General features: G+C 42.3%; 2 protein-coding genes across 2 annotated transcripts in view; one reads left to right on the top strand and one right to left on the bottom strand.

Moving 5' to 3' along the window:
* The window catches only part of ADAL (adenosine deaminase like), a 31,757-nt gene extending 22,213 nt beyond the window's left edge, over positions 1-9,544 (bottom strand). The window contains exons 1-5 of the mRNA XM_003791765.3: positions 9,486-9,544; positions 6,357-6,463; positions 2,898-3,127; positions 2,541-2,671; positions 1,617-1,677 (exon numbers count right to left, since the gene is read on the bottom strand). Of these exons, the coding sequence (XP_003791813.1) occupies positions 1,617-1,677; positions 2,541-2,671; positions 2,898-2,960 (255 nt within the window). The 5' untranslated portion in view covers positions 2,961-3,127; positions 6,357-6,463; positions 9,486-9,544. The remainder of the gene's footprint in view (positions 1-1,616; positions 1,678-2,540; positions 2,672-2,897; positions 3,128-6,356; positions 6,464-9,485) is intronic.
* Positions 9,445-12,056, top strand: LCMT2 (leucine carboxyl methyltransferase 2). The gene has a single exon (XM_012806317.2). The coding sequence runs from the start codon at positions 9,569-9,571 to the stop codon at positions 11,627-11,629; it is 2,061 nt and encodes a 686-aa protein (XP_012661771.1). The 5' UTR covers positions 9,445-9,568; the 3' UTR covers positions 11,630-12,056.
* The last annotated feature ends 1,014 nt before the right edge of the window (positions 12,057-13,070 follow it).

Below are 13,070 nucleotides of genomic sequence, written 5' to 3'. Positions count from 1 at the left end.
TCTTGGGCTTAAGCAATTGATTCTCTTGTCTCAGCCTCCCAAGTAGCTAGGACTATAGGCACCTGCCACAACACTCTGCTATTTTTTGTTACAGTTGTCATTGTTGTTTAGCTGGCAGGGGCCAGTTTTAAACCCACCAGCCTCGGCGTATGTGGCTGGCACCATAACCACTGTGCTTTGGGTGCCGAGCCCTGTTGCCTTAGTTTTTCTATTTTTAGTAGAGATGGGGTCTTGCTTTTGTTCAGGCTGGTCTCAAACTTGTCTCAAGCAATCCACCAGCCTCAGCCTCCCAGAGTGCTAGAATTACAGGCACAAGCCACCCTGCCTGGCAGAAACAAGACATTTTAAAATGCCATCCTGGTCATATCAACGGCACAGAAGCCAGTATTCCATGTCAGACACTAGTATAACGGATAAGAGATAAGAGAACATAGTGGCATCCTCTACTCCTTCATTCCCAGAGAGGAAGCATAATTTACCTAGGGATTAATCACTCAATATGTAAGTACTTCTTGAATTTCTCCATTCTTTATAATGCCCAAACAGGCAGTTAAAAGCTCCATCAAGAATATGCCCACCTGTGGCCAAATATTTCATATATATTAAAGACAGGATCAGATATTTTCCCCCAAATTGTTCTCTACCCAATAAAAGAAGCTCATTTTAGTTCTTTTGGTTTTTTTTTTCTTACGTTTTCACCCTCGGTAGAGTACTATGGTGTCATAGCTCACAGCAACCTCAAACTCTTGAGCTCAAGCAATTCTCTTGCCTCAGCCTCCCCAGCAGCTGGGACTACAGGTGGCTGCCACAATGCCTAGCTACTTTTTTTAGGGATGGGGTCTCACGCTGGCTCAGGCTGGTCTCAAACCCGTGAGCTCATGCCTTGGCCTCCCAAGTGCTAGGATTATAAGCACAAGCACCACACCTGGCCCCTTTCCTCATATTTTTTACAGAAGACATGGTCTTTTTATTTATTTATTTATTTGCAGTTTTTGGCTGGGGCTGGGTTTGAACCCACCACCTCTGGCATATGGGGCTGGTGCCCTACCCCTTTGAGCCACAGGTGCCACCCATATTTATTTTTTATTGTTTGTGATTCACTGAGGGTACAAAGAATTAGGTTATACTGATTGTGGTTGTTAGGTAAAGTCCCTCTTGTAATTGTGTCCCCAAACGTGGTCTTTTTACATTAGCTGTTAGTCAAATGTCTTATCTTGGTTTTAAAAAGTTGCCATAGAAAATATTTTCTTTTTTTGAGCCCGAGTCTCACTATGCCACCCCCAGTAAAGTTCTGTGGCATCACAGCTCACAGTAACCTCCAACTCTAGAGATTAAGTAATTCTCCTGCCTCAGCCTCCCAAGTAGCTGGGACCACAGGTGCCTACAACAATGCCCGGCTATTTTTTGGTTGCAGTTGTTTAGTTGGCCTGGGTTCAAACTTGCCACCCTTGGTATATGTGACTGGCACCGTAACCACTGTGCTATGGGCGCCGAGCCTAAAAAAATATTTTCATCAGACTCTTAATGAAAGTAAAAATGAAAGGTCATGTGCAACAATAAAAGAACATAAATCACTTTATAATCTTAACCATTCTATAAATCCCTTCATGTCTTACCATTAGAATATCTTCAGGGCTACTTGTAAGCTGGTGAATAGTTTGAAACATCTGGAAACATCTGCAAGAAGAGTGAAAATTTTTAGCATACTCTAGTCATTAAAAACTCAAGAGAAACTCAATAAGCCAAATTAATGAACAGATTTCAGGCTAATAGGAAGTATACATTTATATTTACAAAGAACTACAAAATAAGTTTTCAAAAATTACATTTATCAGAAAGATAATAAAATAATTAAAAATAAAACATTAATGATATTTTTAAGTGAGAAATATAGTTGCCTTCTCTAACTCTACCTCACACACACAGAAAATTCAATGCGTCTGTATTATCAAGTCTAAAGAACATTCCAATGTACTCTTTAAATGCGCGCTTTGCTAAAAAAGAAAAGGCCAGGCATGGTAGCTCACACCTGTAATCCTAGCACTCTGGGAGGTTGAGGTAGGAGGATCTCTTGAGCGTAGGAATTTGAGACCAGCCTGAGCAAGAACAAGACCCCCTTCTCTACTAAAAATGGAAAAATGAGCTGGACGTTGTGGCAGGTGCCTGTAGTTCCAGCTCGGGAGACTGAGGCAGGATGACTGCTTAAACCCAGGAGTTTGAGGTTGCTTTTAGCCTGGCTAACACCATGACACTCTAGCCTGGGGCAACAGAGTGAGACTCTGTCTCAAAAATGAAAAAAAAAGAGAAAGAAATGAAAAGAATATTCCAATGGAGTATAACTTCTCAACAAGTAAATCACTAAAAATACTGCCAATAGTCTGACAATTGGAAAAAATGCTGTACGTTACCTTAAACTCTCCATGCTTGATGCCTACCCTATGCTTTCTAACCAATAAAATCTGAATTCTTATTAGTCACAATCTCAAAACAATGACACAGAAAAAAGAAAAAAGGAGTACCCACAACCTCCCGAAACTCACTCTTCTAAAGTTCGTTTCTTTCCCTGGTCAATCATAGTCATCTGATTGTGGATTTTAAGATCTGGTTTCTTGGCTATTAATTTCTTCATGGTATTAGAACTAATGGATCCATTCAGGTGGGCATGAAGTTCCTAACACAAGTGAATACAATCAATAAAAATCTATTAAGTATCCAACAGTTTCATAGCATCATACCAGGTATTGGGTGTTTGCAGTCTGTACTAGGCAAAGTGCCTATTTCGTTTAGCTATATAACTTTTAAAGTTTACAGATTCTACAAATTCTTTTGTGAAAAGAAACAACATAAAATTCATTATAATTAGAAATCATTCAAAAATTCTGTCGCTGAATTCTCACCACTTTTGGCAATTCCCAGTAAAAGTCTGTCTTCCATGGTTGTTGCAGTTCTTCTATCTCCATTGTGATTTTACCAGGGGGAAAAAAAGCAGTCCTTCTCCACTCTTTTTGGTATGAACAATGTAACGTATTGCCAATAAATCCTGTTGTCCTGAATTTCTTTCAGATTGCTTTCCTTCCATACATTTTGATAAGATTAGCTGTATATGCAGCTCTGGGCTCAGGTTCACCTATTTTAACAAACGTTAATATTTTCAGGTGTTGACATAAAAGCAAAGAAACAGGATTTTGACTATTATTCTTCAAAAAGCAAAAGCCCTTCCAAAGCTAACTTAAGTGTGTCTGAGGTGGGGAAATGATTAGTAAACAATCTGAACTAGAAATAGGAAAAGCTCAAGCTTATACAAGTAAAAGGTGTACTGAAACCTGAAATTTAGTAGAGTATACATGGATTCCTTATCCACTGGGACCGTTCAACTATGTCTATAAAACTACTTCAAAAATTAGAAATTTTATAAGGCCTATTTTGGATAAAATTTACATGTTTGAATTGTTTAAAACATATAAAAGAGCAGAGGTGTTGAAGCAGGATGGACCTAGGTTTGTCCTTTTACCACTTCTGAGGTTAGTAGCCATGTGGCTTTAGTTGTACTCTCACAGGTTCAGTTTCCTTATTTGTTAAAATGGGATGAAAAATATACAGCAACTGTGAGGATTACTAAAGTAATTTAAATCCCCCTTTTCTGTGCTCCCTGATGAGCTAGTGAACTACTTTAACTCAGTAGCCAATCACTGATTTACTCATCTTCCTCCTTTGCAGTCTTTAAAATTCTTAAGGATAGGTCCTACTGATTTTTCTAACCATTCTAGCACCTAGCACACTGTAGGTGATAAATAAATCCTCATTTCTCTTCACCTCTAAAAGTGGTTTATAAGTTAAGATAAAATTCCAAATGAAATACAGTCATAGCCACCTTGATCTTCTGTGTTCTCAAGTGTAACGATGTTGACAAGAATAATAGCTCCCATGATTCAGGTATGTGACAAGCACTCTTACTAATACTATCTTTAATTCTCCAAATAATCTTGTAAACAATTATTACCACATTACAAATCAATAAATTGATACTAAGTGGGGTTAAAGAAGTCACTAAAATAATGTAACGTGCAATAAACAGCTTGTAAAGCACTAAAAAAGAAACATAAAAACCCACAGAAAACCCAACTTGATATGAAAGAAAGGTGGTATTTGCATGTAATGCCAAGGTAAATGGTTAGTAAGTAGGAATGAATGAAAAAGATGGACTATTTAATTAGTGGCATTTAATATCTCTACTGAAAAAAATACTTTATTAAAATAAGAGAAATATATCTTATTCTTGTATAGGTAAAGCAAATTTACCACCAATTGACTCAGAAAGAAAATGTTAATCAATGCTTCTTGGCCTTTTGGCTAAGATCAAGTATACAAAGTAATCTTAATCAAAATATTCCGGGTGGCTCCTGTGGCTCAAAGGGGTAGGGCACTGGCCCTATAAACCGGAGATGGCAGGTTCAAACCCAGCCCCAGCCAAAAAAACTGCAAAAAACAAAACAAAACAAAATATTCCCAAAATTATTCCTTAAAATTTTATTTTAAAGTTCACATGGAGCGGCACCTGTGGCTCAGTAAGGCGCCGGCCCCATATATCAAGGGTGGTGGGTTCAAACCCAGCCCTGGCTAAACTACAACAAAAAGTAGCTAGGCATTGTAGCAGGCACCTGTGGTCCCAACTACTTGGGAGGCTGAGGCAAGAGAATCACCTAAGCCCAGGAGCTGGAGGTTTCTGTGAGCTGAGATGCCACAGCAGTCTACCAAGGGTGACAGAGACTCTGTTTCTAAAAATATATATATATAAATAAAAAAATAAAGTTCATATAGAAGACTTCACTTGTAAAATACCCAGAAAAACATCTGAATCTTACCAAATATTGGTAAAGGTATGAGCAAAAGCTCTGGTGGGAGCAGAACTTGGTTATAATCTTTTTGGAAAACAATTTGGCAGTATCTATTAATATAAAAAAATACATATTTTTTGACCCAATAATTCTTCTTGTAGGCATCTATCCTGTATCTTGTATGTACAAATATATCTTATAGCTTTGTTTATAATAACAAAATGTCTTAATAGCAAATATGTCTTATAGCTTTGCTTATAATAGCAAAAAGCTGGAAATAACCTAAATGTCATCAGTAGGGTAATGATTAAATTAATTATATACCCATCCAACTGAATAAATATGACTATACGGAAAAATGATAGTCACTTGCAAAAAGTAATATATAGTTTAGGTGATTTTTGGAACAGACATACATATTTTTGTGCTTATATACACACTCATTTACAAATACCTGCACATTTATTTACCTATATCATATGTCTAAAACATACATGAAAGGATATACATAAAATGGTTACCACTAGACAGTGATTTACAAATGGGAAAGGTTAGGGGAAAGTATTTTACTTTTGTTTACCTTATATATTTTTGTGCAATTTGAAGGTTTTATAACAAGCCTGTAAAATCTGGTAACTTTTATAATTTTATAAAAACGATGTTTGCAAAAACAACTTTATTATGAGTTCCTCTAACTTGAAGAAATATTACTAATGGAAATCTTATCCCAGGAGCCTGTCTCCATTAGTAGTATTTCATCAAGTTAGAGTAGGGCCAAAACCAAGACTCCTATCCCAGGGAGGAATCCTTTTCTCAGGCTCCCCCAACCCTCAAATGGAACTCAGAATAATAAAAATACCTGCTACTATTTATTATGCACTTACTATGAACCAGACACTATGCTAAGTGTCACAGAAGTTATTTAAATCCTCACAATGACCCATGAGGTATTATTATCCTGATTTTACATAAGCTACACAAAGCATGGATATTGCTACATTCTTTCTTCTTGAATCACTTTTCTTGATCTGCTCTTTGCAAAAAAATTACTATTTTTTTTTAACACAACAGTTATAGTTTACTAACTTGTCATTAAATACACTTCTTTCTACAATGCTATGCATTTTTTCAAAGTTCTTGAACTTTATTTTTCCTATTTGGCCTTCAATCAACACTGAGATACTTATAAAGCAGAACTTAATTCCCCATTTTAGAGACGAGGATCCAAAGACACAGAAAGCTTAGGTGAGTCCTTCTCCTAGTTCCTACAAAGGCAATTCCAAAATCAGCTGTTTTACCAGATCCAATTGCCAACTGACAACTCTGCTATCAACTTTATAGAGAAAACAAAAGCCATCAGGCATCAATTCCTCCTATCTCTCTCTGCCCTACTTCACGCCTAAGCTTATCTTTATCCATACTCTCTTTCCTCATGAGCGAAAGAAAAAGGATCCATTTCCCTGTCCCCAAGACTAATATGTGCTCAGAGTTCCAGTTCTTCCTATCTTTCAAAGTTCTTACTCCACCAGTGAGTTAATCTTGCTGTTCTTTTGTTCCTTCAACCTCTTCCTCTGTACTGGCTGATTTCTTTCATTGGACCAACATGCATGTGCAATATTTGCTTCCACCTGAAAACAAAAGAAAAAACTCTTTTACTCTACATTCTTCTTTAGCTACTGCCCTGTCTCTCATTTCTTTCTATTCTAAGTTGAAAGTACAATTTAACCTTGATGCCGCTAGGAATTTATCTCCTATTCACTGAAACATGGATTCTGCCCTCCTTGCTACTTTTCCTTCTAAGATTTTTTTTTTTTTTTTTTTTGGAGACAGAATCTCTTTCTGTTGCCTGGGCGGATGTGCAGTGGCATCATCATAGCTCACTGCAACCTCCAACTTTTGGGCCAAGGAATCCTCCTGCCTCAGCCTTCCAAGAGACTGGGATGATAGGAACACACAAATTTTTCTGTTTTTGTAGGGAAAGGGTCTTGCTCTTGCTCAGGCTTGAGGTCTTGAACTCCTGACCTCAAGCAATCCTCAGTTTCCCAGTGTGCAGGAATACAGGCATGAGAAATACAGGCCATTTCATCCAGCCCCCTAAAGGTCATTAGTAAGCTGTTAAACGCCATTCTTAAATGACCTTTTTCAATTATCAAGTATTTATCCTGATTCAAACTTTTTTCTTTTTTCCAAACTTTTTCTATTTTTTTTTTTTTGAGACAGAGCCTCAAGCTGTCCCCCTGGGTAGAGTCCTATGGCATCACAGCTCACAGCAACCTCCAACTCGTGGGCTCAAGTGAGTATCCTGCCTCAGCCTCCCAAGTAGCTGGTACCACAAGCACCTGCCACAACGTCTGGACAATTTTTTTTTTTTTTTTTTGGTTGCAGCTGTCATTGTTGTTTGGCAGGCCCAGGCTGGATTCGAACCTGCCACCTTAGGTGTATGTGGCTGGCGCCTTAGCCACTTGAGCCACAGGCGCCGAGCCTCCAACCTTTTTCTTGACACCTATTTCTAAATTGGCTGGAGTCCAAAACTCGTGCTCTTAACCATTAAGCAACAGTACTTCAAGTTAACCATGACATCAACCTGATTTCCTTCTTTATTTCAGCCAGTCACCAAATACCAATTAATAAACTATAAATTTCTTTAGGAATTTAGAGGAATATAAATTAAGATATTTATAAATATTCTTTAAGAATATCTCTGGAGGCTTGGCATCCATAGCTCAGTGGTTAGAGCGCCAGCCACATACACCAGGGCTGGCAGGTTAAGTAGTCAGGCTGACAGGTTTGAACCCAGCTCGGGCCTGCTAAACAATGACAACTACAACAACAACAACAACAAAAATAACTCGGCATTATGGGGTGCACCTGTAGTCCCTGCTACTTGGGAGGCAAGGGAAGAGAATTGCTTAAGCCCAAGAGTTGGAGGTTGCTGTGAGCTGTGACACCATAGCACTCTACTGAGGGTGAGAAAGTGAGACTCTGTCTCAAAAAAGAAAAAAAAAAATCTCTGGAAGTGGTTTCCACTGATGACTCCCAGACACTGAATTTTGAACTTTATGGTTATTTTAAATTCCAACCTGGATTTATTCCTTAAAAATAAAGCTAAGGGTTCAGCGCCTGTAGCTCAGGAGCTAGGGTGCCAGCCACATGCACCAGGGCTGGAGGGTCTGAATTCGGCCAGGGCCTGCCAAACATTGACTACTACAACAACAAAAAATAGCCTGGCGTTGTGGCAGGCGTGTGTACTCCCAGCTACTTGGGAGGCTGAGGCAAGAGAATTGCTTATGTCCAAGAGTTTGAGGTTCCTGTGATGACACAGCATTGTACTAACGGCAACATAGTGAGACTGTCTCAAAATAAATAAAAAATAAAGCTCAGAACATATTACAGGGAATGATCATCTCTCTTCTGTGACTCCCCATTGGGCAGATACATTCAACACTTCAGAATCCTCCACTTTTGGAAGTGGAGGGGTGTTGTTTTTTGTTTTTTGAGATAGAGTCTCATTTTGTCGCCCCTGGTAAAGTGCTGTGGCATCACAGCTCACAGCAACCTCAAACTCTTGGGCTCAAGGATTCTCCTGCCTTAGCCTCTGCAGTAGCTGAGACTACAGGTACCCACTACAACGCCCGGCTGTTTTTAGAGACGGAGTCTCACTCTGGCTCAGTGCTGGTCTCCAACTGGTGCCGGCCTCCGCCTTCCAGAGCGCAGAGATTACAGGCGTGAGCCACTGCGCCCGGCCAGGGGTGTGTCATTTTAAAGATGAGAAATAGCGGCTGAGTGTTTAACTCACCGTCAGCCTAGCACAGGAGTAGGAATATAGGGTTATCAATATATCTGTGGGGGGATGTTTATTGTAAATACCTGTAAATTATTTGTAAAAGTTAGTTTCTTCACTCTGCACTTGGCCTTACTGATTTATTTTCAGATTTAAATGGATTCTCTTTTGCGAGAGCATTAAGTAAATTAGCATTCAGGGATGCTAATCCCTGCCCACTGAAGGTCCATGGTGCTGATCCTTCTTTGCCCCTGCCAGACCTTTCCTCCGCCATCCAAGAAAGTCAGGTCATCAGTACCCACGGGCTCACCTCTTAGAGATTTCTCCTATAAGCGGACCAAGACAAGTTTTCCTTTTAGACTGTAAGGCTTGTAGTAAAGTGACAACTGCGCACCCCTAATACATATGTCACAGCGGTAGCCGGCCGTCTACCCAGGAAAACATAATGCAGGAGAATCCAAAAAAGGGCAATCGACGGGCGCGGTGGCTCACGCCTGTAATCCCAGCACTTGGGAGGCCGAGGCGGGTGGATTGCCTGAGTTCACAGGTTCGACACTAGCCTGAGCAAGAGCGAGACCCAGTCTCTAAAAACAGCTGGGCGTTGTGGCAGCGCCCGTAGTCCCGGCTACTGCGGAGGCTGAGGCAAGAGAATCGCTTAAGCCCCAGAGTTTGAGGTTGCTGCGCGCTACGACCCCACGGCGCTCTACCAAGGGTGACAAAGTGAAACTCTGTTTCAAAAAAAAGTCAATTATAGTCAAGTTTGTTACTAGCAACACCCTCCCCAATTCTGACTAAAGGGTGCTCTTCCCGGAAGTGACGCACCCCTGTCTGCGCAAGCGAAGTCAAGGGGGAGGACGGTGCTTCCGTACCGAGGTTCCTGAAGTGTGCACTGTGCGAACCAAGGAGCAGCTCACAACCGAGACCGGCCGCCGTTCCTGAGTCCCTTCTGGCCATGGGCCCACGGAGCCGCGAAAGTCGGACGGGAGCAGTACAAAGCACCAACGACAGCAGCGCCCTCAGCAAGAGCTCCCTGGCAGCGCGCGGGTACGTACAGGACGCCTTCACTGCCTTCCTGGTCCCCGGGACCGCGCGGCGCGCGCCGCTCATTCACCGAGGTTACTACGTTCGCGCACGCGCCGTGGGGCACTGCGTGCGCGCCTTCCTGGAGCGAACGTGCGCGCCCCCCGACGCGCCTCGCGCGCAGATCTTGTCACTTGGCGCCGGCTCTGATTCTCTATACTTTCGCCTCAAAACTGCTGGGTACTTGGCCCGGGCTGCAGTCTGGGAGGTGGATTACCCGGACGTGGCGCGGTGCAAAGCGAACAGGATCAGCGAGACGCCCGAACTGTGCGCGTTGACAGGGTCTTTCCAGGTGGGGGACCCCGCGTCGGCGCTGTGCTTTGAGAGCTTGGACTACCGCATCCTGGGGCTGGACCTGCGGCAGCTGGAGCGACTGGACCAGGCCCTGGCCACAGCTGGCCTCGACACGGCCTCACCTACTCTGCTCCTGGCTGAGGCGGTGCTGACCTACCTCGAGCCGGATCGTGCTGCTGCCCTCATCGCCTGGGCATCTCAGCGTTTTCCTAATGCTGTATTCGTGATCTACGAGCAGATGAAGCCTCAAGACGCCTTTGGCCAGTTCATGCTGCACCATTTTCAGCAGTTGAACTCTCCCCTGCATGGCCTGGACCACTTTCCTGACGTGGAGGCCCAGCGGCGCCGCTTCCTTCAAGCGGGCTGGACTGCGTGCAGTGCCATGGACATGAATGAATTCTATCGCCGCTTTCTTCCCGCAGAAGAACGGCGGCGGATGGAAAATCTTGAACCCTTTGACGAGTTTGAGGAGTGGCATCTAAAGTGCGCCCATTATTTCATTCTGGCAGCGTCCACAGGAGACACTCTCTCCCAAACCTTGATGTTTCCACCCTCGGAGCCTTTTCCTTGGGTAGATCCTGTTTCCCCCTCAGGGGTCCTTCCTGCCAGTGTAGTCACTAGTGACACCCAGGGCTCAAACCTGAAGAGATACGGCCACGCCTCTGTCCTCTTATGTCCGGACATTATTCTCAGTGCAGGAGGGTTTGGAGAGCAGGAAGGACGGCACTGCCGAGTGAGCAAGCTTCACTTGCTCTCAAAACATTGTGACTTTGAGTGGAAAGGCAGCCAAATATGCAGTCATGGGACTGAAGTTCAGTGGGATGGACGCCTTTATCACACCATGACAAGACTTTCAGATACCCAAATTCTGGTTTTGGGAGGGAGGTTATCCCCAGTAAGTCCAGCCTTGGGGTTTCTCCAGCTTCATTTTTGTAAGGGTGAGGATAATAGCCCTGAGAACCTGAAGGTGACATTAACAAAGGCTGGCCCAAAAGATTCCACTTTGTCATGTTGGCGGCATTCAGCAACAGAAGTGTCCTATCAGAATCAGAAATATTTGTTTGTTTATGGGGGTCGAAGTGTGTTGGAACCTGTACTAAGTGACTGGCATTTCCTACAGGTAGAGACAATGGCTTGGGTCAAGATCCCAGTGGAGGGGGAAGCACCTGAAGCTCGGCATTCCCACAGTGCCTGCTGTTGGCAAGGGGGAGTCCTCATTGCTGGAGGTCTTGGGGCTTCTGAGGAGCCATTGAACTCTGTACTCTTTTTGAGACCAATCTCTTGTGGATTCCTCTGGGAATCGATAGATATCCAGCCTCCCATTACCCCACGGTACTCCCACACAGCTCATGTGCTCAATGGAAAACTTCTACTAGTTGGAGGGGTCTGGATTCATTCCTCCTCAGTTCCTGGAGTGACTGTTATCAATTTGACTACAGGATTGAGCTCTGAGTATCAGATTGACACAACATATGTGCCATGGCCATTAATGTTACACAATCATACCAGCATCCTTCTTCCTGAAGAGCAACAGCTCCTGCTTCTTGGAGGTGGTGGGAACTGCTTTTCCTTCGGCACCTACTTCAACCCCCATCCAGTAACATTAGACCTTTCTTCTTTAAAGGTTTCCACAAAATAACTTGACCCTAATTATATATTTTGCCACTCCTCTCCCCACTTTTTCCCATTAGCACTATTCAGTGTAGAAAGTGGAAAAGGTTATTAAAATACCTACCAACAATCAGTTAAAAATGAAACATAGCTGAAGACAGTGACCATATAGTCCTGGAGGAGGAAACTTCACATTCATGTATCCAGTTTATTGGTCTTCATCTAGTTTTCCAATCTTAAGTTTATCTACTTACTGAATTATAATAGCTTTTACCCTAAATCAAGTAAAAAATGTCCCCACCCTGGGACTTTTGATTTGAAATGGTTCCTTGGAAAAAGTTTTGCACAGATCCTTTGTTGAATATAGTTGAAGGTACATGGTATCAACCTAATTCTTCATGTATGAAACCTGAAGTGAGCAAAGTTGCAATTCGATTAAAGCATTGTGCTGTTCAGTGCAACAGAAAATTCTAGGATAGCTTTAACAAGAAACGTTTGTAGGTTTGTAAAAATAAGCTTCTGATCTTTTTTTTTTTTTTTTTTGCTTTTGATTCTATATTTACAAGTGCCAGTAAGTGGCTACTTGATGCTGCAATTTTGTACAATTCATTTTGTTATAATGTTTAGCTCTGGTTGTACTCTCTCTACCCTTCACTGTGTTCTGTGCTTCAAGAGGCTAACCTTTATGTATCAGTGAGCTCTCTTGTCTAGTTTTTGGTTGAGTCCTACCAATCAGAAGCACCAGAGGGGAATGAGTAAGAAGAGTGAGTCAGTAACTACAACTCAGACTTTGGACTTTACCTTACAAACACAAATAATGTAACCTAATGGTCTGTACTCTAATTTTGAACTGAGATGGGGGGGGAGAAACTCTTTTCCACCTCTTCTCTGGTACTGTCCCTATTTGTTTTGGTATCGAATTTATGCTAAATTTTTTTATACCTCAAAAAAAAAGATTGGACAGCTGGGCGTGGTAGCTCACGCCTGTAATCCTAGCACTCTGGGAGGCTGAGACGGATGGATTGCCTAAGCTCACAGGTTGGAGACCAGCCTGTGCAAGAGCCAGACCCTGCCTCTAAAAGTAAACCGGGTGCTGTGGCAGGTGCCCATAGTACCAGCTACTTGGGAGGCTGAGGCAAGAGAATCGCTTGAGCCAAGAGTTTGAGGTTGCTGTGAGATAGGACACCATAGCACTCTACTGAGGGTGACAAACTGAGACTCTGTCTCAAAAAAAGTTGGATGTATTTCTTCTTTTTCTATTTTTTAGAATATCAACAACATTGTCTTAACATCTTCCTTGAAAGTTTGGTGAACCTCATCAGTAAAAATGCTTTGGAGGGGGGATGTTGGTGGGGGGGGGGTTACTATTCCTATTACTATTTCAGTTTTTCTAATTGGTATCTGTTCAACTTTGTGTGTGTGTTTTTAAGGTCAGTTTTAGCATTTTGTGTGTGTGTATATATATATAT

The sequence above is a fragment of the Otolemur garnettii genome, unplaced genomic scaffold (assembly GCF_000181295.1).
Source record: "Otolemur garnettii isolate 467f Iridium unplaced genomic scaffold, OtoGar3 scaffold00050, whole genome shotgun sequence".
NCBI lineage: Eukaryota > Metazoa > Chordata > Mammalia > Primates > Galagidae > Otolemur > Otolemur garnettii.
The sequence above is the reverse complement of the archived record's forward strand: the minus strand, read 5'-3'. Positions and strand labels throughout refer to the sequence as shown.

Bases quoted from the DNA above. Each gene is read 5' to 3' on its own strand.
- LCMT2 (XM_012806317.2), top strand. From the start codon at position 9,569: ATGGGCCCACGGAGCCGCGAAAGTCGGACGGGAGCAGTACAAAGCACC.